Genomic DNA, 26,482 nt, shown 5'->3' on the forward strand with positions numbered 1-26,482 from the left:
GCTACTCAATTAGTCACACACACACACACACACACACACACACACACACACAAGGTGGTTTGCTCTCAGCTTGGAACGGGCCGGCTCGGGAAGGCGGCTAGGAAGAAAGGCAGCTGATTCATTCTCTTCCACCACGCGGGGCACCTCGCCATGTGCCCAACAAGTGGAGGAAACCTCGACAGCACTCGCAAAGCCTCAAAAGGCGAACTAGAGCAAAGACATGTTGGCCCTTGCCCAGTGTCTTTCTACAGCTGGTCATGGAGGAGAGGGGTCGAGAGCGGGACAATCAGCGAATTGCGCAATCCGAGAATCAAGGCTGGCTTTTGCACTACTCCGTACCGTGTACGAAATTCTTACCGACGTATTATCTGATGGTCACCCGGTGCAGGGGAGAAGGAGGGGGGAGGGGGGGCGTGAAGAAGCAGCAGGGCCGAACGCACGTCCAATGGACCGGCCACGAGAAGGGCTAGCGAAACAGGGCAACCTCGGCGCGCAAGCAAAAGAAGTGAGAATCAGTTTTGCCCAGTGCTTTTTGGGTGATGGAGAGGGGAAAAGGCATCGCAATAACTACATGTCACAGACGCGTGTTGCCTCTGTGGGAAAAAAAGGTTGTACACGGGTAAGAAAATAAAAGGCTAATTCTTAACAGTGAGTGGGCTATCCGTCGCGGGCCACGAGGGGTAAAGTCAAAATAATAATAATAAAATAATAAAGTCAAAAGTTGATCAAAGGACGAAAAGAAAGCCACTTGATTGCTTGATTCATAACCCACCTTTTTTTTTTGGCGCGCGATAGGTGGTTTCCAGTGAAGGAGCTAGTTTCGAGCTCGAGGATGTGGGCGCGGACAGACTATCCGTTAACGGGAAATCCTCGTTTCTCCAACGTACAGTACATATTACATACATACAGTAGGATCTTGTGGCGTATTTCTTTTTTAAAAATCCACTAGAAAAGAAATGGCTGGCCCAGCGACAAAAAGGTGACAGATGACCGGCGCAGCTCCGTGTGACGAGACGGTCGAGGTGCAGCAGCTTTGCGCTGATGGGGAAGCTCCCATTCGCCATTCAACCCCCCCGAGGGACCAACCGAATAGCGCTTGAAGAAGAAAACGAACCCTCTTTTGCTTATTTAGCGTCGCTGCTCAGAGGCCTGCTGGCGATCGAGATTGGCCCATCGCTCGCATGCTGCTAGCCATGGGGGCCCTGGCTAGCGCGTGTCTAGTGGCATCAGAGCTGGGGCAGGCGGCTGCCAATGGGTCTGCTGGAAACACCCACTGGAGCTTCGGTGGACAGACAAACGACAAACGAGCAGTGGCAGTTCTTTGATGCTTGTTTGCCAGTATTCTTCCAGTGGGTGTTCTTCATTTCGCTCTGCCCCAGGTAATTTCATTCGTACAAGTCTGTAATTCGCGCGAAGAACCAAAGTAATCCATCACATGGACCAACCACCTGCACCAAGCCCGCAAGCCTCCATCACATCTCCCACGTCCGTCTGCTCTCATCAAGATAGCCAACGTATGTGGTAGTCCCAGTCCGTGTCCTCAGAGCCGTGACCAACTTTACAGTACAAATTAGTCATGTTCACTAACTACCTCCAGTCTCATGCTCTCGTCATTTTTGCACAGACCTCCAGGACCTATCGCCCATACTGTCCATGTCCCCCTCTCCCTCCCCGCAGTACTAGCCTGCATGCTCGCCTACAAGTATCTATTTTGGGCTAATTATACCTATCAACCATCCTGCTCACCCATTTACTTTTACGCGAGCTGTTCTGGCTGCAACCACACTATTTGCCCCCCCTCGGCGCTTACACCACCACCGGACTTGTATATGTTGTACTTCTATTTTTAATTTATCCCACCACATGCTTCTTTTCCGGACTAAATACTAGCTCATCATTAAGCTTCCATGTACCCCTCACCGGTACTTGTCGCAAACACCGGGCCTCGCTCTCTCTCTCCTTCGGCAGCCCAGCCGGGGCTTTTTGCTCCGTTCTCTCCCCAATTCACCCAACTCCATTTGCCGAACTCCACCGCCGGCTCTGCTTTGAATCCCGGAGGGCTTGTTGAATCAACTTCCTGGCAAAAAAAATCCACGTAGCACACCAGTTCGTTGATCGGGCTCGGCGGCGGGCTCGGCGGGCCATTGGACGCAAAAAGGCCCCCCCGCGATCGGACCTCTGTCTCTCTTCCTATGCGATTCCTATTTTGCAATGGGGCGGTATCCTGCCGTGTTGCCAATGCAAACTTGGCAACTCACCCAAACGGCGTTACTCTACAGATTACGGATTACAAACTAATCCGATACAATATTACCAACTGTTCCCACCCCTTTTTTGGCCGGAAAAGTCGTGCGCCACCACGCGTGGCTTTACCGCCTTCTGCTCCGGAGCGGGAACCAACTCGCCCCAACCTCAGCAGATTTTTTGCCCTTCACCGTCTCTAGCCAACTACCTACCCTGTACAAGACCAGCCAGCGTCTGTGCTCAACCCCCCCCCCTGGTAAGTCTTGGGTGTCACGACGGTGACTTGCATGATCGACTACTATCTGTTGCCGTGTCTCCGTATAGTTTTTTTTTTCTTCTTTTTAGTCTGTAATGGTTATAGTTTGTAGTCCGGACCGCTCAAGAAAAAAAAGTGAGCCGCATGAACTGGACCACCCGCTACGGGGTCGGCCGTGGCGCTTAGTAATTTGCCGTCCTTCATCGCCGGGGTTTGTCTGCTTGCGGTTGGATCGTCGCCGGGGCGGAAGAAAAAGCAGTGCAACGATTGAAAAGCCACGCGACGAGGGAACAAGAAGCAAACACGGCCAACAACAAAAAGTGACAGATTATTTGTCCGTATTTAGTTCCAGTACCCAACTACCCTCCCAATCGACAACAACGGCCGTGAAAATAAAAAGGCTGCCCTCCAGTTTCCCCGGCGCCACTTCCTTTTTGAAACTTGTGTGCGCCACCGACTATGGAACTACGAATTAGTTACATGATAAACCGTTGTGCCTGCGGGCCATTCACACCATCTTCCACTTCTTCTCCAACGCCATGGCTTGATAACCTGCATCTGCCTGCTTGTCCACAAGCCCGCTCTTCTCAGCCGTCAAACGCCAAAGAAGCAGTCGGTCGTGGCTTCTTTTCATGGGCTGGGCCATCCTGACTCGTCATAATACCCTCGACAATCGTCTTTCTTCTCTTCTTCCTCTTCCTCTTTCCCTGCCACAAGCGGTTTGGCTTGCTTCCGACGCCGCCGCCGCCGTTGAAACCTTGTTCTGCGCCCAGCATGCACGCAACTCTCTTCCCGCGCCCAGATCTTGTCCTGTAGGCTGCACAATTGATTGACTTTTACCTGGTCCACCTCGGAGACCAGACGAAGAAACATGTCACATTGTTCCAAAATTGTCTACACCTCACCTCGTCTGACCGTCTGACGTGCTCGCACCACGCCAGACAACATCTTTCCCAACACCCATCAGCCAATTCCAACCGTGGTCTTGTCGTCTCTGAAATCTGCGCGAAATACCTAAACCTTTTTTCGAGGCGGGGCTACCATTCAGGCTCTTCATCACCTCTCCGCTCGTAGCATGTTTCAACGACACCCCTCCCCAAATGGTGGGCACTTCATTTGGAGCTTTATGCCTTTACCTTCGCACCATAGGAAGGTCCTTCCGATACATCTCCCCCCCTCTTTCAAAATAGTTAGCTCGCGCGCCGAGGAAGCGATCGAGCAGTAGCCAGTGCAGTGCGACCCAGCCCAGACTCCATCCTCTCCACAATCGTCGCGGTGCGCGCCATGTGTAAATGTGACCATGTGGGAGTCAGAATTGTTCGACTCCTCTTTTTGGCTTGCTGCTGTGGCTACACTGGACCTGCGTAGTTCCGGATTACACATGGGCTGCTTGGACATCCACAACGCCACCAATACTCGAAAAGAAAAAAAACTGCATGCCAACTTACTCAGTCTGCTACGCAACAACGGGAGACGAACCAAAGGTTCCCATCCACGTGGGCAGAAGCAAGGGCGGTGGCCGCCTGCACGCACGTCTGGTTACACTCGCTCGTCCAGGCCGGAAATGTCGTGGCTATTGCCGTGTAAGACAATTCAACATTCAATATTCGCCATGCGGTATCGAATGACGCCTCTTGGTCGCACGTCTTGGTCACATGTTGAGCCTGTCGCCGTGTACTGCACCGTGACCAAGACACTATTCAGCAACGAGCCGATAGTTCCTTCACGCTCTCTTCTTCAACAAACAGGTCAATTGCTCAACAGTATCACTTGACATTATTGATTCGCCGTATTCTGTGACACGCGTCATTGCGCACGGCATTGCATCTTGGCCAACAGCATGTGGCAAGCCACCCAGTCGTGAATTTGGTTCCTAGAAATGCGACAGTGTGAGCTTTGGTCAGTGCCTGCATCATGTCATGCCATGTCGTTGTACCTGCTCGTCAGACTGCACTCGCTAGTGGTCAATGCCATGCTTCTTCAAAGTATCCATCAAGACGGCCTGACTAGAACTTGTGCTATTTGGTCGACAAAGTGGTGTAGTGGAACTCTCTACTGCTTGAAGCAGGTGCATTGTGTGGGATGTGCACCGCACTGCGTACTCTATGTGATCTGTGCTACATACCGTGTGGTAGCACCATGACGCTTATCGTGAGTCTTGCTCTGTCATTTCCTTGGCTAGCTTTCCAACGGACGATTTCTAGTTTTGATAGACAACCTTAGAGCGTTGTGGACCAAACAGGCCGGACTAGAAGAACTAACTAGTCACTCGATAGTGACTAGGAGTCAAACCAACGTGCTAGGCTAGGGTCTGGCTCGGTTCGTGGGGCAGACTATGCGCACGGTGATGGGGCGGGGAAGTGTCTTGCCGAGCCCGGTGATGGCTTCTGTAGCTTATCGCAGCGCGGCCGAAAACCCCAGCAGTTCCGACGCCATTTTAGCACGACTAAAAAAAGGATCAACCGCTGCTTTAAAGCACGTCGTTTAGAATGCCTTTGACGGGCCATCTCCCGGAGCCTGAGTCGGTGACAAATCTGTTGACGTCGGTCCATCTCTGAGGCATCGTAGAGTAGCGCTTTGCCGTACGGAGCGATGCGTTCCGAAACCTACATTGCAGTGGGTAAAAAGGATGCCGCTGCATATTATCACAAGACATGCTGCTGGGCTGAACCAAGACGCCGCAAAATGCAGTTTTGAACAAGTCGGTGAGGATCTGCAAGTCGTTCTGGTTCGACCTCGACATGGAACGGGCCCAATTTAGCGTTGAACATGTGTGTGCGTGTGTGCGTGTGTGTGTATCTGTGCCGCAATACGGAGTGCCGAGTACAGAATGGGGCGTTGCCGTGATCAATCACGACCATGAATCCAGCAACTAGAGCCACTGACCAGCATGAAATCATGACATGGATCCGTGTCTTCGCTTCCCATCCAGGATGCAAGGCCGACAAGAACCACAAGCGAGCAGCATGGGCTCTTCTCTCCAGCCTGCACTCCACCCGCGAATCTGCTCTTTTCGTTCAATTGGCAAAAGTCCGGCAATCTGTCCCATGCAGGATGGCGGCGGCCGGCGTGGCTTGCAACTAGCGGTTAAGAGATGGCTTGCAAAGTCGCCAATGGGCAGGGGGAGCAACGCTCATCGCCGGTCGTCCATTGGGCATGACGGAAATTGGCTTGCTTGGGCATCACTTGACCCCGAAGCAACGAATCCTGGTTACTTTTGTTGTCCATGGTGTCGCGTTACACCCGGTTCTGACAGGCGGACGCCTCATCCTCAACAGGGCGAATGGAGCGAGCTAAACGATTGTTGGCGTAGATAGAGGGCTGCTACGCTGCAATTTCGGAAGTCAGGGAAAATGCCTAAACCAAGAGATGGCGTCAAGAGCAGAGAGAGCGCGAGAGAGAAGCCAGGCCGCAACGAGGCTAGAGCGACGACTATCTCGTACCGCATAGGAAGAGCAAACAAGCACGTTCAACGTGCAACGGACTGCGGAGTCGACCGGGACAAGGGCCTTGCCAGTGGCTAGTCCTCCTCAGAGCAGTTAGCATCGTTGCATGGCGAGCATGGGGATCGATGATGGAGGTGTGGGTTGCTGGTGGTCAAATGGCCATGGTTATGTTGTGTGTGGTGAATGCCGACAAGGTCGTGAAAAGCTGGCTTCGTCTATTGTAGTAATAGTGAGGCACAGCGAGACACAGTGTGGTACAGTGCGACACAGTGCGGTAGAGCCTTGACCCCTGGCCCTGTCTATTGTGGCTTAACGGCACACCCTCTTTTCCCCTCCCCCCCCCCCGCCACCCGTCTTTGTCTCTCCATCGCCCATTGACAGGGCAAGGATGAACAAAAGGTTCCTCACTTCTTTGCGACATTTTTGGACCTTGTCTCTTCGGTGGCCGGTGTGGACCCCGGACAAACATCCTAGAAATACACTCGATGCATGTCGCAGCCTGGGGCCTCACTCGCCAGAGACAAGACCTTCGGAATACCGCCGCCCTCTTGTCGCCCGATTTCCTCACTCCTCAACAGAAAAAAGCACCTATATCTAGGATAAATCAGTATAGGGTATTCGTATCCCGCAGTCGGCAACGGCCGTTGCGGGTTGCAGACAACGGCAGTGGCGCCATGCGACGACTGGGGGTAGCCCATGACGAGGCTTGTGGTGTAAGTCATGTGTAGAACAGCACAAGGATCGCCAGCAGCTGAACCAGTCGCTTATGGCAAGAGGCAAAGAGAGGTCGAGCTGTCTGTACACCCACAAGTGTCGTAGTTGGTTGTCAAAGTGTCAAAGAATTGTCTTGTTTGCAATGTGGCAAGCCGTTGAACCGGACAGACTCCCGTCTTAGATAGGCTTACCAGCATTCCACGAGACGAGCTCCATTGCATGTGGCTCTTTGATCCTGCTTAATAAATCTCTGTCGGTCAGGAGAATGCCCGAGCTACCCGCCGCCGTCTTGAATCTTTCGGCCCAATTGCCCGTCGCCAGTTGCCGTCGCTTCTCCTCTTCCCCAAGCCAGAGGCAGGCGTTGCCAGCTGCATGGTCGCTACATATTTTTCATGCACGGAAAAACATGCCGTGCAACATGAGCATCAATTCGTGGCTCTCTGATCGCTGCAAGATGACTTCCTGCCGGGCTGTATTCGTATTGTACAACCTGCCACTCTCATTCTCCTCACCCATGCTGACCCTTCTTTGACTTTGAGATGGTTGTCGGCGTCTGTCCCACGGAGTCCATTCCGCTAGCTAGTTCCCCCCCCAGACGATAGACTATGGGTCTCGGATGGGGGGTCTGTCTGTTGCAAGTGCCGTGAGTCACGGCAAAGGGTGGAGAGGGGAGCGGGAAAGGCTGGGAAGCAGCCCTTTGAATCGGCTCTTTATCTGTCTTGTAAAAACCAAAAAGAAAGGGCTGACGATGCCATCTTCTCGCCCGTGTCTGGCGAGCACCGATGTTGCCGACCGCTGGCTTCCTTATATACAGGCGATTTTTACAAGGTGGTCCGTCATACCCAAACGTTGGAGCCGCCCGCTCTCAAGCCTCATGTCTGTCCGTCACACGGCAGTTTTGCATGCGAGCTCTTTACTGGCAGAACGGCCGTGCAGGGCCTCTAGAAACGTGATAATGCCGCTGTTGATCCAACGCTGTGTGAGTGGGCAGTCGTACTAGTTGTGGACTGGCAACTTGGCGAGGAGGTTTCCCTCCCCGCCCGTCCTGCTGCAGCGATGGCTTGACCCCATTCGACCATTGACCCAGTAACCATCGAGGTGGCTGCATGCATTACAGAATAAATGAATAAGGAGCGAAAAAGGAAGAAAAAAAATATCAAGAGGGCCGGCTGCCCAGGGGGAGAAAGTCGAGCGGTCGGCGAAGAGCGGAACACCGTTGAGAAGCTATTGTTACTTGGTAATAGTACTAGGTAGTTATTATGGATTTACTAATCTAATAATTCGTAGTTCTCACCACAACTCATCGGAAACGTGCGCCCGATAAATCACTATGATAATCCGTATAGTTGGTGCATCTCTTTGGGTAACCGTGAACCGGTAACCCGGGCCTATTCAGTACTCCATGAGCCATCTATCAGTAACAAACATGTAATTTGTATATTTCGTCGGCTATACCCCTGCTTCCCGTGCTATGCGCAACAATTGCAATCGAATCGTCGGTGGCATCGACATGCACGCCACTTGGCCCAACCTTCTTCATGCATGAAGCAGTCCATTCATGTACGTACTTTGCAGAGCGGCATGTCAGGGATCCCTATTTGGTACAAAGTCCAAGGTGGTCTGGGCCGCTGCCTCCAACATGCAGGCCTCTTGTGCATCATCCAATGGAGATGCTTCTCTTCGCGCCGTACCCTGGGCCGCACCCGGCGCCAACGTACCTCTTTTACACCAATGAGCTCGCCATGTTGCCCCTCATCAGCGGCGCTGGGGGCTGGCCAAGAGTCCCCTCGTACTCCATACATGCTACCAGGTAGCATTCGTAGGGTCCTTATCCCTCCCGCGGTCCTTTTCGTGACTTCTGATGGGATAACTAACTAGTTACTCTGGTCTTGTGGCGCCGTGATCCCTTGGATGGGACTTGCTGGGCACCCTAGGTTCATCGTGAATGTGCCGTGCCCGCGCACAAGCAAGGAAACACAGATAGTTACTGATACACATGCACACCCTCCTGACATGGACAACCCCCCCCCTCCCCTCCCGCCGTGGCGCTCTAGTGCGTTGTGCTGTACACATTGGCTGGTCACTCATTCTATTCTTGTTCACTGGACTGGCGGTGCAGGCATGGAACTACCAGTAGTAGTCCGTGGCAGCCCGTCACACACCCTGCTCTGCTCTCTCTCCCACGCCCCAACGTTTTCTCTGGCGCTTCGAGACAGCGGTCACAGTCGATAATCCAGCCATTTGCCGTGTAAAGAGCATACATAACGCTCCGTGGGCCACTTGCGCCGCATCCGTCTTGATCCTCCTTCTCGAGTTTTTGCAAAGCGTACACGTCTCTCACGACATTTTTGTCATTTTCCTTAAATGTTTCTACACTCGAGTCTCACGGCAACTTGTTACACTATAACCGGCTTATACGCCTAGAATTGTCTCACCGCTGGCAACAGCAGCCCGGCCACCGCATAAGCCCCCTCACCTTTATATATTAGGGCTCCAGGTGCTCAGGTTGGTCCAAAGTAGAGCTTTCAAGCACTCGCTCTAAATCGCAAGAAAAAAAAAACATACAATGGTAAGAACCGACAAGATGCGGCGGGCGATCTTTGCGCCTCATTTTGCTAATGCTTCTCGCCGCAGGAGTACGCACAATTCCGGTCCGGCCCAAGACGGACATATTCGGAAATGCGTCAAAAGCCGGCACCGCAGGACACCTTCTTCAACCTCATCAATGACTCGCAAGGGTACAGACCGACGTCTGTCACCACAGAGTTTGTCGATACGGACTGGGATGAAGAAGACACAATCCTGTCGGACGCCGAAGACAGTTCGCCTCGCGGTAGTTTCCAATCCGTGAGTATACTTTGCACACCTTCCAGCGGGAACTTTTGCTGACCTCGACCCAGTCGGGTCAAACAACGCTCGACTCCTTTGACGAGGCCTTGACGCCTAGATCGAGTCGTCTCGAGCATTCGCCCAAGCAAATCGAAGGCCCGAGTGGCCCTCACCTGTTCCACCCCTCCTCGTCTGACTATGGCTTTTACCATATGCCCGACGAGAGCCTCGTTCTGGGCATGTCGCCCATCACGCCCAAGCCCCGCGGGTTCGGCGAGATCACAGTGCACCCACCGCTCCCGCAGGCCGGGCCGTTTCAGTACACGCGGGACGAGCTGGACACGGGCAGCCTCGTGTCCTGGACGCCGGAGATGGTGGCGCAGTCGATGCTCAATGCCGGCATTGAAGTGCCCATGGCCGACCGCTTCATCGAGAACGACATCAACGGGCCGATTCTCATCACGCTCAAGTTTGAGGACCTGCGCGAGCTGGACATTCCGTCGTTTGGCATCCGCACCAAGATCTGGCACCAGATCCAGACGCTGCGCGACAGCCAGCAGAGGGCCCGCGACTCGCGCCCCGGGACGCCCATTGAGGACTGCCCGAGCCGCGAGGTGCGCAAGGAGGCGCGCAAGCAGGACCACCAGGCCTCGGCCGCGCCCAAGCGCCACGCGAGCAGCCGTCGCCAGCGACGGAGCCCCGAGGCCGGCGCCGCCGCGGACAGCATCATGCCGTACGAGTCCGTGTCCATCATCGGCATCGAGCAGGTGATCCCCAAGCCGCACAGCTGCGCCAAGGGCGAGAACTGCAGCAAGTGGCGGAAGCAGCAGCGGCTCATTGACGAGTTCCGGCGCGTCAACCCGCACGTCGACATGGCGGCCTCGGGCAAGGTGCTCATCTACGGCGACGCGGGCAACCCCGAGACGGCGCGCGCCATTGACCCCAACGCGGACATTGTGCGCCCCTTCTCCGACGCGGCGCCCTCGGTCGTCGCGTCGTCGGACATTCTGGGCACGGGCGGCATGCCGCCCCTGCAGTACCTGCAAGAGGCGGCCCTTCGCGGCGTACAGGCGCGGGATCCGCAGGAGAACGTGCGACAGTTCCTCAGCTTCCAGCGCACAAAGGACGCCGCCGCGTCGCTCAACGAGGTGCCGCCCACACCTCCCTTTGAGCTCGCACCGCCGGCGCAGGCGCCTCATCACGGCCTCCGCCGCCTGCCCAAGCTGTCCATCCCTCTCAACGCCCACGCCCAGCGCTGCTCGACCGCGCCTCGACGAGCCTCGACGTTGCAGCAGTCCGTCGTGGCACCCCAGCACCAGGAACACCATCCACAGCAGGAGCAGGAGCAGGAGCAGCAGCAACACCAAGTCGTCCAGCAGCAGCAGAAACAACAGCAACAACAACAGAGACAACAACAACAGTCACACCATCATCAGCGCAGCAACTCGCAAAACTTCGTCCCCTACATGATGAACAAGGCAGATCCTCGATCGCCAGACCTAGAGACGCCCAGGAACCCATACAGATTCGGGACACCCTTTTCTGAGCTCGACGTGCCCGTGACCGCGGTGCCCCTCGGCCCTGTGGCACGGGACGCGTCGCAGTCGGTGCCGCCCGACATGAGCTATCGCGCCGCGCCTGGGTACAACGTGGCGCCGGGGCCGCAGCCACCGCGCTCGCAGTCTCGTGCCTCGTGCCGGCGGCCGTCGTTTCCCATGCTGCCTTCTGTCAACGAGCACAGGGCCGCCACCACCGGCCGTGTTTCATCGCGCACCCCGTCTCCGCAGGAGTCATTGCCGCCGCACGCGGCCACCCGCTTCGTGCGACAGGCGCCGCCGCTCCAGGCGCCCCCTCGTGGCATCTACCCGTGGTCCTCGCTCGAGCGGCACCAAAGCGACGACGTGGCACGAAGCGCGACGAGCAGCAGCAGCAGCACGCCTTCGCTTCTTGGTGGTGGTGGTGGCGTCACGAGGTCCGTCACGGCTACGCCTGCGCCGCCCGCAATCGGCGGTGTCTCGTTCCAGGGGCCGATGAAGAAGCGAAAGACGCGCCTCCTGCGCAACGAGTGGCACGACGGCTACTTCACTCTCAAGGGCACGCGTCTCAACATGCACAAGGACGTGGCCGCCGTGGACCGCACGCTCGAGTACATTGACATTGACGACTACGCCATTGCCTGCTCCAGCCTCGCGTCCACGTCCAAGCTCACCGCCGCCTTCAAGGCGGTGAGCATCTCGCACAGCCGCGAAAAGAGCGACCCCGTCGGCGCCTTTAGCTTCCAGCTGATCCCGCAGGACAAGAACACCGCCCGGCTGCGGAAGCGCGAGAGCTCCATGAGCGCTGCGGCGGCCGGCCTGTCTGCTGATGGTGTCAACGGCACCGGCAAGACGCACCACTTTGCTGTCAAGAACCGCGACGACCGCATCGACTGGATGCGCGAAATGATGCTTGCCAAGGCCCTGAAGCAAAAGGGTGACGGCTTTGAGATTAGTGTCAACGGTAACATGATTTGAGCGCTCATCCTTGCCCCCTTTTTTCTCCTCTTTTTGCTTGCTCCTTTCACTCTCACATCTCTCATGTTGATCTCATCTCATCCCATCTCCATTTTTCATCCTTGCATACGTCTGAGCCAGCCTCGACTGCCATTTGCTTTCAACCACCCAAAAAAAAACCATCAAATTCCAATTTGTCCTATCGAAACCGAGCATCTCTTTTCATATCGATCGCATTTCTTTTTTAACATTCCATATTCCCCTTCGCATTTTGAAGGGAATAGTCGGGCGCGAGCCAAATTCAGTATACCAATTTGAGATTTCAATCATTCGCTTTTCTCACTTCCGGAGGAAGCTCCCTCGTTTTAAGTCGGATTCATGGGTAGGAGTTGATTAGGTAGCATTTTCCGTAGCAATACATATTTTTGAAACGACCTTTGACCGAATCGTGATTTAATAGTGACTTGACTAGGAATGGAAGCATTTATGTCATTGCCAGGGCTGGTAAATTACATGAGCATTGGGACTAATTTGACAGTTTTGGTATATATTTCGACCTCTGTTCAAGTATACAATTATTGTACAAGTTCGAGATGCATTTTCATATCTCGTGGTGAGAGCTCCTTGTCTCTAACCAATTTTTGACACCAAATGTCACTCCACCATCTCCTTCATGGCTGTCCGTTGCTTTTCTATTTACCGTACACTGTATGCCACTCCCCAGTCCAAAGTATTCATTCCACTTAGTTGGCGCCCTTGAGAGCCTGGCGCGTAAGACCAGCTCGGCTAGAAACAAGCTCCCAGTCAACGAGCTCCCACCAAGCCTCTGCAAACGCAGCCTTGCCACCGTTGCCACCAGCGCCGACGCCCCAGTCCAGAAGCCAGGTGTGCTCCCAGGTGTTGAGGCACAACAGGGGCTGCAGCTCGATACCGCCGGGCGCCAGGTTGCCGCCGCGATGTTGCGTGCCCTGGAACTGGTTGCGGAAATAGGAGCGGGCGCTGCCCTGGTCGCCGACGGTGTTCATGTCGGTGGACTGGGCGCGCCAGTGGGCGCCGGGGTAGGGAGAGCCGGCGAGGTAGGTGGACAGGACGCGGTAGGCGGCCGGCCCGGTCTTGACGAGCCAGACGAAGCCGGGGCCGAACATGGCCGAGGCCGTGAGTACCATCTCGCGACGGAGCGTCTCGACGGAGGAGAAGGAGGCTTCGAGCTCGCCGCGTAGTTGTTCGGGCATGGCGACGGGGGCGGGGGCGATGCCCTGGAAGAAGAAGTGGTTGTTATGCGCCATGGAGGCGTAGTTGAAGATGGGGGCCTGGTTAGGTTCGCGGGCGGTCATGAGGGCGATGGTCTTGGTGTCTTTGTCTTCAAATTCGGTACCTGGGAGAAGCAATTTGTCTGTCAGTCTAGAGTCCCTGCGAGGTGTGTCCCGTCCAATGGCGCGAGACAGAAAGCGCTCGCGGTTTGGCTTGCGCTACAAGCCAGCAGGGAGAACGCACCAGCTGTCAGGGCGTTGAGCTTCTCTACCGTCAGCGCCATGTATTCTGACCAGGCAATGTTGAAGCCTCCCGGGCTCATGAGGCTGGGGACGCCCTCGGAAAAGTCGTGTTTCAGCGTCGGGACATGGTGAATGGCGCGTGTGGCGAGCGGCGCGGCAAATCGGGATGCTGTCGACGTCGTCGAGGGTCGCAGGCTCTGGGCGAGCGCCAGGCCGGACGTCCTTAATCGGGAGCGGAACATGTGGGTAGACTGAAAGGGAGACGCAAGAAACTAGTAACAGAGGCGCGAAAGAAGACGGCGGGCGGGCGCAATTCGTGTAGAAAGCGGATTGAATTGGTCGTGGGCAATTGGTCGCGCGACTGGCTTGTTGCGTTGTGACTTTTTTCCGCTGGACAGCGGCCCCTTCGGAGTCTGGAGCTACGTTCAGCCGATGGAACTGCTTGTGGTGGGAAGTCAGTGGTGGACGGACGGAATGGTGGTCACTTAGTACACTAACCTAGGTACCACCCACTGTACCTACATCAGGTAGTACCTCCCTGTAGGCGACAGCAGATGTCTACAGCCCTTCGAAAGTGGTGATTCTGTTCCAATATGTGCCAAGTAGTCTGTTCTTTCAGGATAAAAACAGGTTACACAATAAAAAATTATACACAGGTAGCCTGCTAGATACCTAGGTGGGTAGGTACGTACGTAGGCGCCGGTACGAATTACTCGGTACAACAACAGCCTTACAGGGCTCAGCCAGCAAAGCCAACTCGCCTCCCTGCACTGTGCACAGGTCAGCCACTGCCGGCCTCGTGTCGCTGGTCGCTGACACGCTAAGCCCAACACACACACACTACGCCTCAATGATCTGGTGATGCCCTGCATGAGGATCCCCAAACCCCTCCGCATCATCGATCTTGCTTTTCTTTTTGGCTTCTCGACATCCGCATCATCGAAAAAACGACCACCCAGACGACCTTTATCTACATGGCTTTTTTGACCTCGACCCTCTGAGGCCTCTTCTTCTTGGCGTTTTCAATAGATACCCGCGGTTAGAGAGCGGAGGCTCCCCCAAACGCCCACGCCCTGCGCCTCGTCCCTGGTTTCAGACTGCAAAAGAAAGGACCCCCAGGACGAACTCGTCTCCGCCGCCGTCCGCGAGAACAGCACCATCATACTGCTGCATCACGAAAAGCGATCAAAAAGATACAACAGCCCACGCCGCCCCCATCACTATACCCAAGCCACTCTCTCCCCCCCGATTGCATTCGGGCCTCCCAACGATAGCGTCATGGACGCTCTACGAGCAGCCGCCATCGGCGTCGACCATCCCGACAGCTTCGTCACTGCCCTCTCCTCCAGCTTTCTACCTACCACCACGACAGCCACATCGATACTCTTCGTCGCCGCCGCCTCGCCCACTTCGACGCCGCCGCCGTCGTCCGGGGGCGGCGCCGAGGGCGAGTGCCAGCTGCTCGGCTCCTTTGCCCTGCTCGTGCAGGCTGCGCTTGGCGGGCTGGCCCTGCTGGCGCTCGTCTACAAGCGTTGGCGGGAGCGCCCGCAGCGGCCGGTCAAGGTCTGGGCTTTTGACGCCTCCAAGCAGGTCTTTGGCTCGGTGCTCGTCCACATCGCCAACATCTTCATGTCGATGCTCACGAGCGGCCGCTTCTCCATCACGGTCACCAACATCGTCGGCCGTACCACCACCGCCTCGGCCGCTGCGGCCCCGTATATGCCCAACCCTTGTTCCTTCTACCTGCTCAACTTGGGCATCGATGTGAGCAGAACCCCTCCCTCCGAGTCTATGCCGCGTCCCATGTATGCTAACAGCGGCCCCAGACCACCCTCGGTATCCCCATCCTCATCGGTCTCCTCCACCTCTTGACTGCTCTCGTCGCCCTGACACCTGTCGGTAAGCCTCGCGAGTCGATCCAGTCCGGCCACTATGGCAACCCGCCTAGCGCGTGGTGGTGGCTCAAGCAGTCCGTCATATACTTTTGCGGCCTGTTCCTCATGAAGATCTGCGTCCTCGTCATCTTCATCACCATGCCCTGGATCTCCACAGTCGGCGACTGGGCGCTCAGCTGGACCGAGGGCAACGAGAAGCTGCAGATTGCCTTTGTCATGATGATCTTTCCCCTCATCATGAACGCCATGCAGTACTACATCATCGACTCCTTCATCAAGAAGCCCTTTTCCGAGGCCGACTTGTCAGACGACGACGAGCGCGCCCAGTTCCGCCCGCTTCGCCCCGACGACGACGAACTTCAAGATGTCGATAGCGACGGCGATGCTGACGACGAGGCACCGCTAGTGGACAAGTCGTCCGTTAGGACTAGGACGATGAAACCCCAGAACCCGGGCCGAGCTGGCGCCAACAGCGAAGAATACGATCCGGACCTGGACGGTGATGCGAACACCATTATCGGCAGTAGCTCATCAGCCACCGACGCCAAGCCGTCGACACCAGTGACGACGAATTTATTACCTAAAGAATGAACCACCTATATACTATTACGGCACGTGGAGATTTCCGCAGCGCACTTTGAATACAGCGATCATTTTCCCTCGGTTTTTTTTTGGTTACTTGTTCTCCCTGCATTTGCTTTCTTGGTCTACGCCCTTTTGGTTTCCATCAATGCGGGAGTTTTGGTATTGCATACTATTTCAAAGAGGCCTAGGGGAGAGAGGCGCTTGTGTTATATAGAATAGCCCAAGATATACAGAAAGAGCGATTACATCACAGGGCTCAACATAACATGCGTACATGTTTCCCATCGCAACGTGACTCTACTTCTTAAGCGACCAAGACTGTTGGTTGAGAGAACCTGTCCTTGGGTGAGAAGAGTAATGCAAATCGTTTTAGGCGACTTGCTCCGCCGCCAGTCAGAAAGCCACGCACAGCGGCGACGCTGACTCGTCACGCCAAAGAGGAAAAGTGCAGCACGTGTAAAGAAAAGAGTACTCATTTTGAATTGAACAAGGATAGATGAAACAATAGACATAAAAAGACAAGAAAAAATTGTATCATCAGGGTGAAAAGAATGAAAATCCCGTCAACAACAGACAACGCCAGGTATATATATATATACAGAGTATATGCAAATTTTGGTTTGTTCCAACCCGAATCAATGTACGCCCATTAGGTTGATGAGAAACAGCCCATAGCTCACGAAAAGCAAGCCTTTATGAATCGGTTGCTGATTCCGCTTCTGTTTTTAAGGTTAGGATCCATCCTATCTCCGGAATGGCTTTCCTTTTTCTTCATTTAGTATCCGCCCCAGCCACCTTGGGCCTGGTTGTTATACGGCCGAGGCTGCCCCTGGTAGCTGTGTTGTTGCGGCGGCGGCTGCCGCCGTTCGCTGTTTGCGGTCTGTGGTCGCGCGAAGCCAGAGGTAAAGTCAAACCCGCCATTGTTGGTAATGGGCGACTGCGGCTGGGGTTCAGCAAACGCCGTCTGCCCGTTAGGTCGGCCGATTGGCAAGTTGTGATCGGGGCTGCGCGGTTGGCGAGGGGCGGGCGAGTATGTGCGGGCAGGGCCAGGGCTCTGGTTCAAGGCAGAACGGTTATATGGACTGTCGGTGAGAGGCGAGGGGCTGAAGGCCTGGTCAGGTCGTTGACCGGGTCCGCGCCGAGGACCAGCGCCAGGGCCGGGAGAGCCGCGGAGGCCTGGAGATCTAGGACCAGGAGAGTTTCTCATCCGAGGATCCATGCCATAGGGTGGCTGGGTGCCCATAGAAGTCGGTGCCCCATTATCCTCAGTGCGTTGACGTCTCATTCCGTAGTCATCTGCGGTTGGTCTGTTGTCCCTACTGTCTTGACGAGAAGACTGGCCGTACTGTCCATACTGCCCAGGAGCTACACTTCCAACAGGTTGCTGCTGAGAATCAAAATATCCGGGTGCATCGTGCTGAGACTGAGCCGTAGGACTATGGGCAGGCTGAGCAGCGAGCTCAGCGGTATGAGCGTAGGGCGAGTCCTCGGCATGCTTTGTTTGGACCGGCCCAACGTAACCACCATCAAGTTCAATTGGGGCTACCTGGTCAGTGCCCATCTCGTACGCCATGGGTTCTGGGTCCTTCTTGGGCTCTTCATGTGCAAGTGTTTTGGCCGTGGGGGCGGCAGACATTTCAGCGAAGGCAGCGTGAACGTGGACTTGGGGCTGCTCCATGCGACGAGGTTCATTCGGCATCTCGATGAAGCCACCTTCTGGTGTGTTGAATGGATTGGGCTCTGCAGAGAGCTCGGTATATGGAGATACCGGTTGATGTTGCGGCGTGGCATAACCACGGGATCCAGGCGCGGGAGACTGCTGGCGCATGGCACCAGCGGCAAGAGCAGCACCGGCCAAACCACCGGCCAGCCCTGCGCCGGTCATGACTGCACCAGAGTGACCGCCCCCGTGTCCACCAGCATGCATGGTATGCGAGTCGTATGGCTGGTCAAGTCCATAGCCATCTGACATGCGGTCGGCATTATAATCGTGAGGCGGGTTTAAGTTCTGGGCTGGGCCTTGGTTGTAAGCATTGTTGTAGCCAGTATTACCATAGCCACCCGGGCCGCCGGGGCCAGCTTGGTTGTAGCCGTGGTTGCTACCATGTCCTGCTTCATTGAGAGGGCTGACGGGACGATGCCCATATCCACCGGGGCTTGCAGCAGTATTATTAGCCATGTAGCCTCGTCCAGGGCCGCCAGGTCCACGACTAGGAGGGCCACGGCCGTCGCCATTTATTGGGCTAACTGCAGGGGTGCCTGTGTGTTGGTCGGGTGATGGCTTCTTGAGATGGTTCATTTCGACAGCGTTGACTTCTTCTTCGACCATGACCTTTCTGGATCCAGCGCCATCCCAGCTAGGCATTTGCGGCAGGGCATCTTGATTCTTTGGCGTATCGAAAGAGGCATACTGCTGTGCCTGGTGTTGCTGGGGAGGCGGCGGGTGGAAAGAGGGCTGCATGGGAGCCTGTGGCTGGTAGCCATGATGAGGAGGAATGTAGGGCTCGTCAAGGTACTTGTGCTTGCGGCCGCCCGGAGGGTCGCAACATCCGCAGCAATTGCCGCAGCACCTGAAGCACCTGAAGCAGCCACAACAGCACGATTTGGCGCAGCAAGCGCAGCGGACGATGCACCACAGAATTGAGAAGATAATAAGGCTGCCTATGATTATGACTGCGATGACAGGCCACCTAGGTAAAAAGTCAGCAATGCGGTACAAGTGAGTCTAGATTACGAGGGACACATACTTGCAGTAGGCGACCTGCATGCAGTTATCCCAGCTCGAAAAAGCAGTTTTGACATCGCCAACTTTCTGTTGCGCATCACCAACTAGGTTGCGCTTATGAGCTTGGGCGACGAGATTTCGGGCAAGCACATCGGTGATTGCTTCCCAGGCAGTCGGCCGCAAGCTGCGAGCCATTGCGACATCGATGTAAGACATCTTGACGTTGACGAAGTCGAACCGGTGGTGTAGACGAGCCGAATACGTCGCAGGGGTGGATCGTGACGAAGGCGGATCGTACAAGCAAGGACGACTTTCGTGAGAGCTATTAGAGGATCATTCCGATTTTGCGTTGGTCGCAGAGGCGCAATTTGCAGTCAGAGTCCCAAAAATAGAGTTGACCGTGTTGAGCAAGGCGACGGGCGTGGTGTAATACAGAGACGCTTGGACAGTGTCAAGCGCTTAATTGGGGTCGATCAAGTTGTCAGGTGAGGGGGCGAAGCAGCAATGGCGCAGCGCGCAGAATAAATCGTCGAGAGGAGGCGTATCCTATGTGTCGGCTGACCAGGACTTTCAGATCGGGTAAGGTTGAGGCGACTGCCAGCGAGAGCCGTCTAACTAGCGCGAATGAAATGAAGGCTGCCAGAGCCAAAGCGTCGCGCGGTTGAATATTGTATGAGGAAGCTCGTAAAAAAATTGAAAAGACGAAAAATTGAATGAATATCGCGTATCGGTCGAATTAGAATTCTAATTGATGCGTTCTAGTAGAAAGCGAGAGCAAATTAAAAGGCCCAATGTGTTGGTTGGCGCAAATGAACGGCGTTGCAGCGTATCAAAGCGGCGTCGTAGCGGCCACTATAGTAGGCACAAGTCTGATAGGATAAATGAGTGTAAATGTCGAGAAATGTCGGGGAAAAAAAGAGTGACGTGTGGCGAAGAAGAGGGATCGAGAGAACGGTTGTCGAATTTTCGCCTGGGAGGTAAGGAGCCGCTGTCAACCTCGGCCTCGGGCGACGATGATGATGCGGGAAGAAGAAATGAAGAAAAGCTATCCGTCAACGAATGGCCTAAAAACAGGGGGAGCCTCAGAGTGAACCCCAGACAAGATGGCGCATTCGAGGATGAGGCGGAGGCGGGCGGATGACGAGAGAGGAGGACTCGAGGGACAATGGGAAAAGAAGAAGGGGATAGGTAAGGAAGGAGAGAAAAAGGAAGCACAGCCTCTTGCTTGTCGCTTGTCTGTCCACAGCCTGTGCGGCGCGACGCGGGTGGCGGTGACGGCAGGGCCGGAGGGCTGTTGTATTCTACGGTACCCATGATTCTAGGGGGCCGGTCCGCTAAAAAAAAAAATACGTTGCAGCCGCAGAGTGTCCCGTGAGTGCCCGGGCTTGGCCTGACAGCGCCGCTTGCTGCTCTCCAGTGTCCTCTTTGCCCTGTGAAAGGGTTTCTCAGGCAGGGTCCTGAGCACTGACCTTGAACCAAGCCCCTCGGGGAACAAGCTGAGTACTTGTGCCTGGGAAAGTGGGCGGCCTGAGTCTTTTGGTGGATGCATAGTGGCCTGGTGTCATTTGCTTGCTTGCTCGAGTGCTTGTGTACCTACCTAGGAGTATTCCTAGTTTGATTGTGAGTCGCCAAGATCTCCCTTTTTGATTTTGTGGGGTGCTTGCATTTTAGATGTTGTGTGCGCGTCCTTCTCTCTTTCTTTGCTCATCGCATTTCGTCGCATTCTTGCCCGTATCTTGTCAGTCGTGCGTTATCAGTACCTCTATCAGGTCGTTCGTTCCCCTGAGCCCCCAAAGTGGGTTGCCTGTGACGTAGGTACATATGGATATAGTAGATAGGTAGGTACTAATCAAGAGATATAATGTCCATCAATGGTACATAATTCCCGGCCAACCTGCCTCAAATTCGCACCAACACTCCAAATACTGCTCACTGTTCATCGTTAATGTCAAAAAAAAAAAAAAAAAAACCACCTAGTTATTCCTGCTCGGACCCTCTTGCTTGCATCCGGCCGTTCCATGTTGCATGTCAGCAAAGCTAAACCCCCACCTGTGCCTGGCTGCCTTGCTAGACTGCCCACACGCCAACACGTTTTTGTCCAGTTCCCGGCCTCCGACTATTCCGATGCACAGGGCCCCGAGATGGGCATTCTGCTTCTGGATTCAGTGTCAATTACCAAATTCCCGTCAGCATGCCCAAGCTGTCCAATGTGTTGCCTTGTGCCCTAGCCAGCCGTTTCCAATCGTCCAACCTGCTTTAACCCGCAGGCAGGTTATCGTCATGGCCATATGAGATATGAGATATGGGACGAAGGCTCGCTTGCTCGCTCGGACCCTGTGGGTTTGTTTCCTCTTCTGTCGCGACTCTTGATCAGAAACAAATTGGATGCGGCACTTGTAGGTTTGGCTTCAAACATATCATAGTGAAGCTCAGTCAACACTGCTGCCCGGTTGAACACCGTAGCGCGCGGTTCCATGCTTTGTCCAAGTTTCATACGACCCCAGCGTTCAGTGTTGCGTTTGCGCGAGTTTTAGTTTGGATAGGGCAACGTCATAGTTGTCCGTCACGTGCATTTGTCGAGGATTCATTGCCATGGCCGGAGCCAACGCACAAAAGCATCAATGATTTGAGTATCTCTCATGCGTTTCGGGGATTTTGATGCCTAGCATTGCAGCTGGGTTTCGTTTTTTGCTGCCGAGCGCATTCCTGCATATTGCCAGCCAGAACACTGACACGTTCGCACTCTGATACACCAAGGGTCATGCTTGCGTAGACATATGAGATCCGGGCAGGGGAAAATAGGTAAAGATGACAGTCATTTTGTGACAAACACCATTCTGGAATATGACAACAAATGGCCCATTGACGTTACACCACTTCTGCTTTGTAATGATCCGCAAGCCTCTCATGCAATCCTCACGATGCCTTCGTTTCCTGGCGTACCCTGGAGTCTACTCCAATTCTACCCCGTCGCATAAGTAGTGCTGACTTTCACACAAAACAGCTGCGTAGCTGAGCTGAGCTGACCGGTGTAGCCGGGTCAAGGTGTTGCGTAATGTCGAAGTGAATAGGCTTTTGAAATGGCTACTTGTCGCTTTTCCGTGGCCTGAGGTTGGCACGAGTTGAAAAGACAACGTGGGGGTTCCCGCGCCTCTAAGTGGCACCGTTGTTGTTGGTGTGGCTTGTTGACCACTAGCGTCGTCCGTTGTTTGTGCATAGGTAGCCTTCCCGTCTAGAACTCTCTGCGCATCCTCAACGACTACCAACTTTTCGCCTCGCGATAGCAGTGCCCGAGGCTTCTTGGCTATAGACAGCCTTTGTCTTGGTTTCAGCCGCAATGCGTCTCTTTCAACTCGCATGGCTCCTGCTGGCCGTCACTGACGTCGCGGCCGCCTCTACGTCCTCCACCGACGGCGTCACAGCCTTCATCAAACGCAGGCTGCCGGACCATGTTGACAGCTTCCAAGTGAGCATAGCAAAAGCCCCCTCGGCCTCCATTGCGGCCAATGACAGCTACAACGTGTCAAGCGGCGGCAATGGCAAGATTCACATTCAGGGCACCTCGCCGAGCGCCATCATGCAGGGGTGAGTCTTGCGCCACAACGAGCATCCGGCTAGATGCGCATAATGAGGCGGACATCCCGCCCTGGACTTGGCACGTTTGATTATCTGACCATGAAACCACGTGCAGACTGCATCGTTACCTCGCAGATGTCGCTCATGTTGATATTTGGTGGTTTGTAGGAAGCGAGCTGGACAAGGCCCCCAAGGCGCTTCCGCGCCTAGTCCAGCCCCTCGAGGGCTCCAGCATCGTCCGTTTTCGTTACCACTGGAATACAGGTCAGTCGTACCAATCTTGCGGTCATGAATGCGATCTAACACTTTGATAGTAACCACCTCATATACGAGCGCTTTTTGGTCATGGGAGGACTGGGAGCTCCAGCTCGATTGGATGGCCCTACGCGGTGTCAACCTCGCTCTTGCCTGGATCGGCGTCGAGAAAATCTTCACTGATGTCTTCCGCGATATTGGTCTCACCCAGGAAGAAATCAGCTCTTTCCTCAGTGGTCCTGCGTTCTTGGCATGGCAGCACTTTGGCAACATCCAGGGATCCTGGGGCGGCGACCTACCCCAAGCCTGGATCGAGGACCAGTTCGAACTGCAAAAAAAGATTGTCAAGCGCATGATAGAGCTCGGTATGACACCAATTCTACCCGCCTTTCCTGGATTCGTTCCCGAAAACATCACCCGCGTCTGGCCCAATGTCAGCCTAGCCGAGAGCCCCATATGGAGCGGCTTCTCCGGTCGCTTCACGGCAGACAAGTACATCACACCGTACGATCCGCACTTTGCCGAGCTGCAAAAAGCGTTCCTCACCAAGCAAAACGAAGCCTATGGCAATGTGACTAGCTTCTGGACGCTTGACCAATTTAACGAGAATAAGCCTGCCTCGGGCGAGCTCGACTACCTGAAGAACGTCAGCCACAACACCTGGCAGACACTCAAGGCGGCCGATCCCAGCGCTGTATGGGTCATGCAGGGCTGGCTGTTTGCTTCAGATAAGACGTACTGGATCGATGATCGCGTCAAGTCCTTCTTGGATGGTGTCCCGGTCAACGAGGATATGCTTCTACTTGATCTTTTCGCCGAGTCCACCCCGCAGTGGCAGCGCACAGAGTCTTTCTACGGCAAGCCTTGGATTTGGTGTCAGCTACACGACTATGGAGGCAACATGGGTCTCTACGGCCAGATTGAAAACGTCACCAAGAATGCTGTCGAGGCCGTGCAAACGTCCAAATCTATTGTTGGATTCGGCCTGTCCATGGAGGGCCAAGAAGGCAACGAAATCATGTACGATCTTTTGCTTGACCAAGCATGGAGAAAGGAGGCTATTGAGACCGACAAGTATTTTTCTGACTGGGTTACGGTTCGCTATGGAGCGGATCACAAAGAGATCCCCGAGAATCTGTATACTGCTTGGGACAAGGTCCGCTCTACCGTCTACAACAATACCGATTCTTCCGTCACAGCAGTTACCAAGTCCATCTTTGAGCTGGCCCCCAGCATCAGCGGTCTAGTCAACCGAACCGGCCACCACCCCACCAAGATCACCTACGACACAAAGACGCTCATCAGCGCCTGGAACGACATGTTCAGCGCTGGTGATCAGGCTAGGTGGCTTTTTGACAATGAAGCCTACCGCTACGATCTCACCGACTGGACCCGCCAGGTGCTCGCCAACGCTTTCGAGGCGACGTACAATAAGCTCGTGGAAAAGTACAAGAGCAACAATACCAAGGGCGTCAAGTGCGCCGGCGACAGACTTCAGGCGATCCTCCAGACAATGGACCAGGTACTCGACACCAACCCCAGCTTTAAACTATCCACCTGGATTCAGGCGGCCCGTAAGAGCGGCGGCGAGGCTGCTGACTTTTTCGAGTACAACGCCCGCAACCAGGTCACGCTCTGGGGCCCCAACGGCGAGATTGAGGACTACGCCTCTAAGCAGTGGGCAGGCCTCGTTGGCAACTACTATGCTCACCGCTGGCAGATGTTTGTTGACTACCTTGTGGCGACGGACCCCAAAGAATATGACCAAAACGTGTTCAAGAAGAAACTGAGGGAGTGGGAGACGCAGTGGAACAATAAGACCACGCATGAATCGGTCAATGTTGACGCCGGAAAGAATGACATGCAAATTGTCATGCGCGACACGGCAAAGAATCTAATGGACATTTTCAACTTGTAAATTTCAAGTGTACATACTTCATACTCTATAGACTATTGGATAATCCATTGCATTATATATATTCAATCCTTATTTACAAAGCATCGGCCCACTGTAGCATCGTGCTCGGCTCTAGTCTCTTACTCCAGTCCGGGTCGGCATGCACGTTCCTGATGACGCCGGTCTTGTCAATCATGATATTGGCCGGCACCGGTAGCTCGCGCGAGCCGTCCCCGTTGCGCGCGACCTGATCGACGCCCAAGGCGCGGGACACCTCCCCGAGCGAGTCAAACTGGCGCCAGACGAGCCCGAGCCGGCGCGCCACGCCGTTGCCCCGGTCCGAGAGCACCTCGTACCGCAGCGCGTGCTTGTCCACCGTCGTCAGCGACGTGTTGGGCAGCTCCGGCGAGACGGCCACCACGGTCACGCCCCGCGCGGCAAAGTCGTCCAGGTGCCGCTGCAGAAAGGACAGCGCCGTGTTGCAGTACGGACACCACTCGCCGCGGTAAAAAGTGACGAGCACGCCCTTGTCGGCGCCCGCGAGGAGGCCGTCGAGGGACACGTCGGCGCCGACGGCGTTGGAGAGCGTAAAGCCGGGAAAGGGAGTGCCGGGCTTGATGACCGCGGACAGGTCAAAGGTGGCCGCGAGGTCGTCGACGGCGGAGAAGATGAGGTCGCGGATGTTGGCCGGGACGTTGGTGCGGACGTGGTTTTCGATGCCCACGAGGGTTTCGGTCTGTGTAGTCATTGCGATGGGTGTGTTGAAAGGTGATGAGGTAGAGTGTAAATGTGATAATATATATATGTATAATCGCTGTGTTGTAAGTTGTGTATCAATTGATACGATGGTTCGTGAGTGGTCCAAGGCAAGGTCTTATATAGACTGGAACTCTGCCAGATTAGCACATCAGCCACGACAAGTGAATCAAGATCTACAAAATAAATTCGATTAGTTATCCGCTGAGAATTAACAGTATTTGCCAAAGCAACACTATCAGTTCCTCTTCTCACTCTCGACTCGGCCCCACCCTGAATTATTAACACCTTCGTCCGAGTCGTCCGAACTCGGCTGCACAATGATTTCATCATCTCTCTCAGCAGATTGCGTCGTCAAAAGGCAAACCGACAATTTCCATTGGATCGCTGCAATTGCTACCGGGGTCACTAAATCCATGGTGTAGCGCTAAGCTGCCAGTCATTCTACCAAGCCAACAGCACCGTTGAGAACCCCCCCCCCCCCCTTCTCCACAACAACGACGGGCGGGCATGAGCACGACCGGGAAGCGCATGCGCCTCGGCACCAAGAGCTGCGCCGAGTGCCGCCGGCGCAAGGTCCGGTGCATCCGCCCGCCGGGGCAGGACCGGTGCGATGCCTGCCAGGCGCACGGCAGCAGCTGCCTCGCGCAGGAGAAGTCGGGCGGCCGCGGCGACGAGTCCCCGTCCTCGGGCGCAGACGACGTCGCGGTGCTCAAGAAGCGCCTGGACGAGCTGGAGATGTTGATGCGCGCTCTTCCGGCAGCAGGACGGCCGGCCAGCGCCCACGGAGCCGACGCCGCGCTCACGGACGGAAGCACCGCTGCCTCGGCCTCGCCGCACGGCCCGAGTCCACCACCACCCCCTGTAGCCGGCGTGCTTCTGCAGCACCCTCTCGCGGGCCCGTCGCCGCTGGTCGACGCGGCGCAGATCAGCCCGGCGCTGCAAAACTCCCCGCTGCTCAGCCTCTTCCGCGAGTCCTCCATCTTCGACCCCATCACCTACGCCGACGCGCGCCCGCCGCTCCTCACGCCGAGCGCCGCAGCACGCCTGCGCCAGTGCCTCGCCCAGTTCGCGCCCTACCTGCCGCAGCCCGAGCGGGTGGCGACCTTTTTCGACGCCACGCAGCAGTACTGGCCGACATGGCCGCCGTACTTTTACCCCCCCGGCGGCGACGCGGACCGTCTGGGGCCTGGCCAGGTGCCGCGCGCCGAGCAGACGTTCCACACCGCGCTCGTCTCCGGCCGCCCGGCGCAGACGGCCAAGGCCGTCCTGTTCCTCGCGCTCTGCATCCAGCAGACGCCGAAGCGGCGCTTCCGGAG

General features: G+C 55.4%; 6 protein-coding genes across 6 annotated transcripts; 3 read left to right on the top strand and 3 right to left on the bottom strand.

Annotated features, from left to right (window-relative positions):
* Nucleotides 1-9,339: 9,339 nt before the first annotated feature.
* Nucleotides 9,340-12,002, top strand: CCM_02197 (SAM and PH domain-containing protein; the record flags this gene model as incomplete). The annotated part of the gene is made up of 2 exons (XM_006667349.1): nucleotides 9,340-9,507; nucleotides 9,561-12,002. The coding sequence occupies 2 exons, from the start codon at nucleotides 9,340-9,342 to the stop codon at nucleotides 12,000-12,002; spliced, it is 2,610 nt and encodes an 869-aa protein (XP_006667412.1).
* A 722-nt stretch (nucleotides 12,003-12,724) lies between these two features.
* Nucleotides 12,725-13,716, bottom strand: CCM_02198 (Fe superoxide dismutase; the record flags this gene model as incomplete). Its single annotated transcript, XM_006667350.1, has 2 exons — nucleotides 12,725-13,450; nucleotides 13,504-13,716. The coding sequence occupies 2 exons, from the start codon at nucleotides 13,714-13,716 to the stop codon at nucleotides 12,725-12,727; spliced, it is 939 nt and encodes a 312-aa protein (XP_006667413.1).
* Nucleotides 13,717-14,752: 1,036 nt separating this feature from the next.
* On the top strand, nucleotides 14,753-15,960 carry CCM_02199 (vacuolar membrane protein; the record flags this gene model as incomplete). Its single annotated transcript, XM_006667351.1, has 2 exons — nucleotides 14,753-15,238; nucleotides 15,301-15,960. The coding sequence occupies 2 exons, from the start codon at nucleotides 14,753-14,755 to the stop codon at nucleotides 15,958-15,960; spliced, it is 1,146 nt and encodes a 381-aa protein (XP_006667414.1).
* Nucleotides 15,961-16,729: 769 nt separating this feature from the next.
* On the bottom strand, nucleotides 16,730-18,895 carry CCM_02200 (uncharacterized protein; the record flags this gene model as incomplete). Its single annotated transcript, XM_006667352.1, has 2 exons — nucleotides 16,730-18,524; nucleotides 18,702-18,895. The coding sequence occupies 2 exons, from the start codon at nucleotides 18,893-18,895 to the stop codon at nucleotides 16,730-16,732; spliced, it is 1,989 nt and encodes a 662-aa protein (XP_006667415.1).
* A 3,121-nt stretch (nucleotides 18,896-22,016) lies between these two features.
* On the top strand, nucleotides 22,017-24,428 carry CCM_02201 (alpha-N-acetylglucosaminidase, putative; the record flags this gene model as incomplete). The annotated part of the gene is made up of 3 exons (XM_006667353.1): nucleotides 22,017-22,264; nucleotides 22,371-22,519; nucleotides 22,570-24,428. 3 exons carry the CDS (start codon nucleotides 22,017-22,019, stop codon nucleotides 24,426-24,428), a joined length of 2,256 nt encoding a protein of 751 aa, XP_006667416.1.
* A 73-nt stretch (nucleotides 24,429-24,501) lies between these two features.
* Nucleotides 24,502-25,155, bottom strand: CCM_02202 (bacterioferritin comigratory protein, putative; the record flags this gene model as incomplete). Its single annotated transcript, XM_006667354.1, has 1 exon — nucleotides 24,502-25,155. One exon carries the CDS (start codon nucleotides 25,153-25,155, stop codon nucleotides 24,502-24,504), a length of 654 nt encoding a protein of 217 aa, XP_006667417.1.
* Between the last annotated feature and the right edge of the window lie 1,327 nt (nucleotides 25,156-26,482).

The sequence above is a fragment of the Cordyceps militaris genome, assembly GCF_000225605.1.
Source record: "Cordyceps militaris CM01 unplaced genomic scaffold CCM_S00002, whole genome shotgun sequence".
Taxonomy (NCBI): Eukaryota; Fungi; Ascomycota; class Sordariomycetes; order Hypocreales; family Cordycipitaceae; genus Cordyceps; species Cordyceps militaris.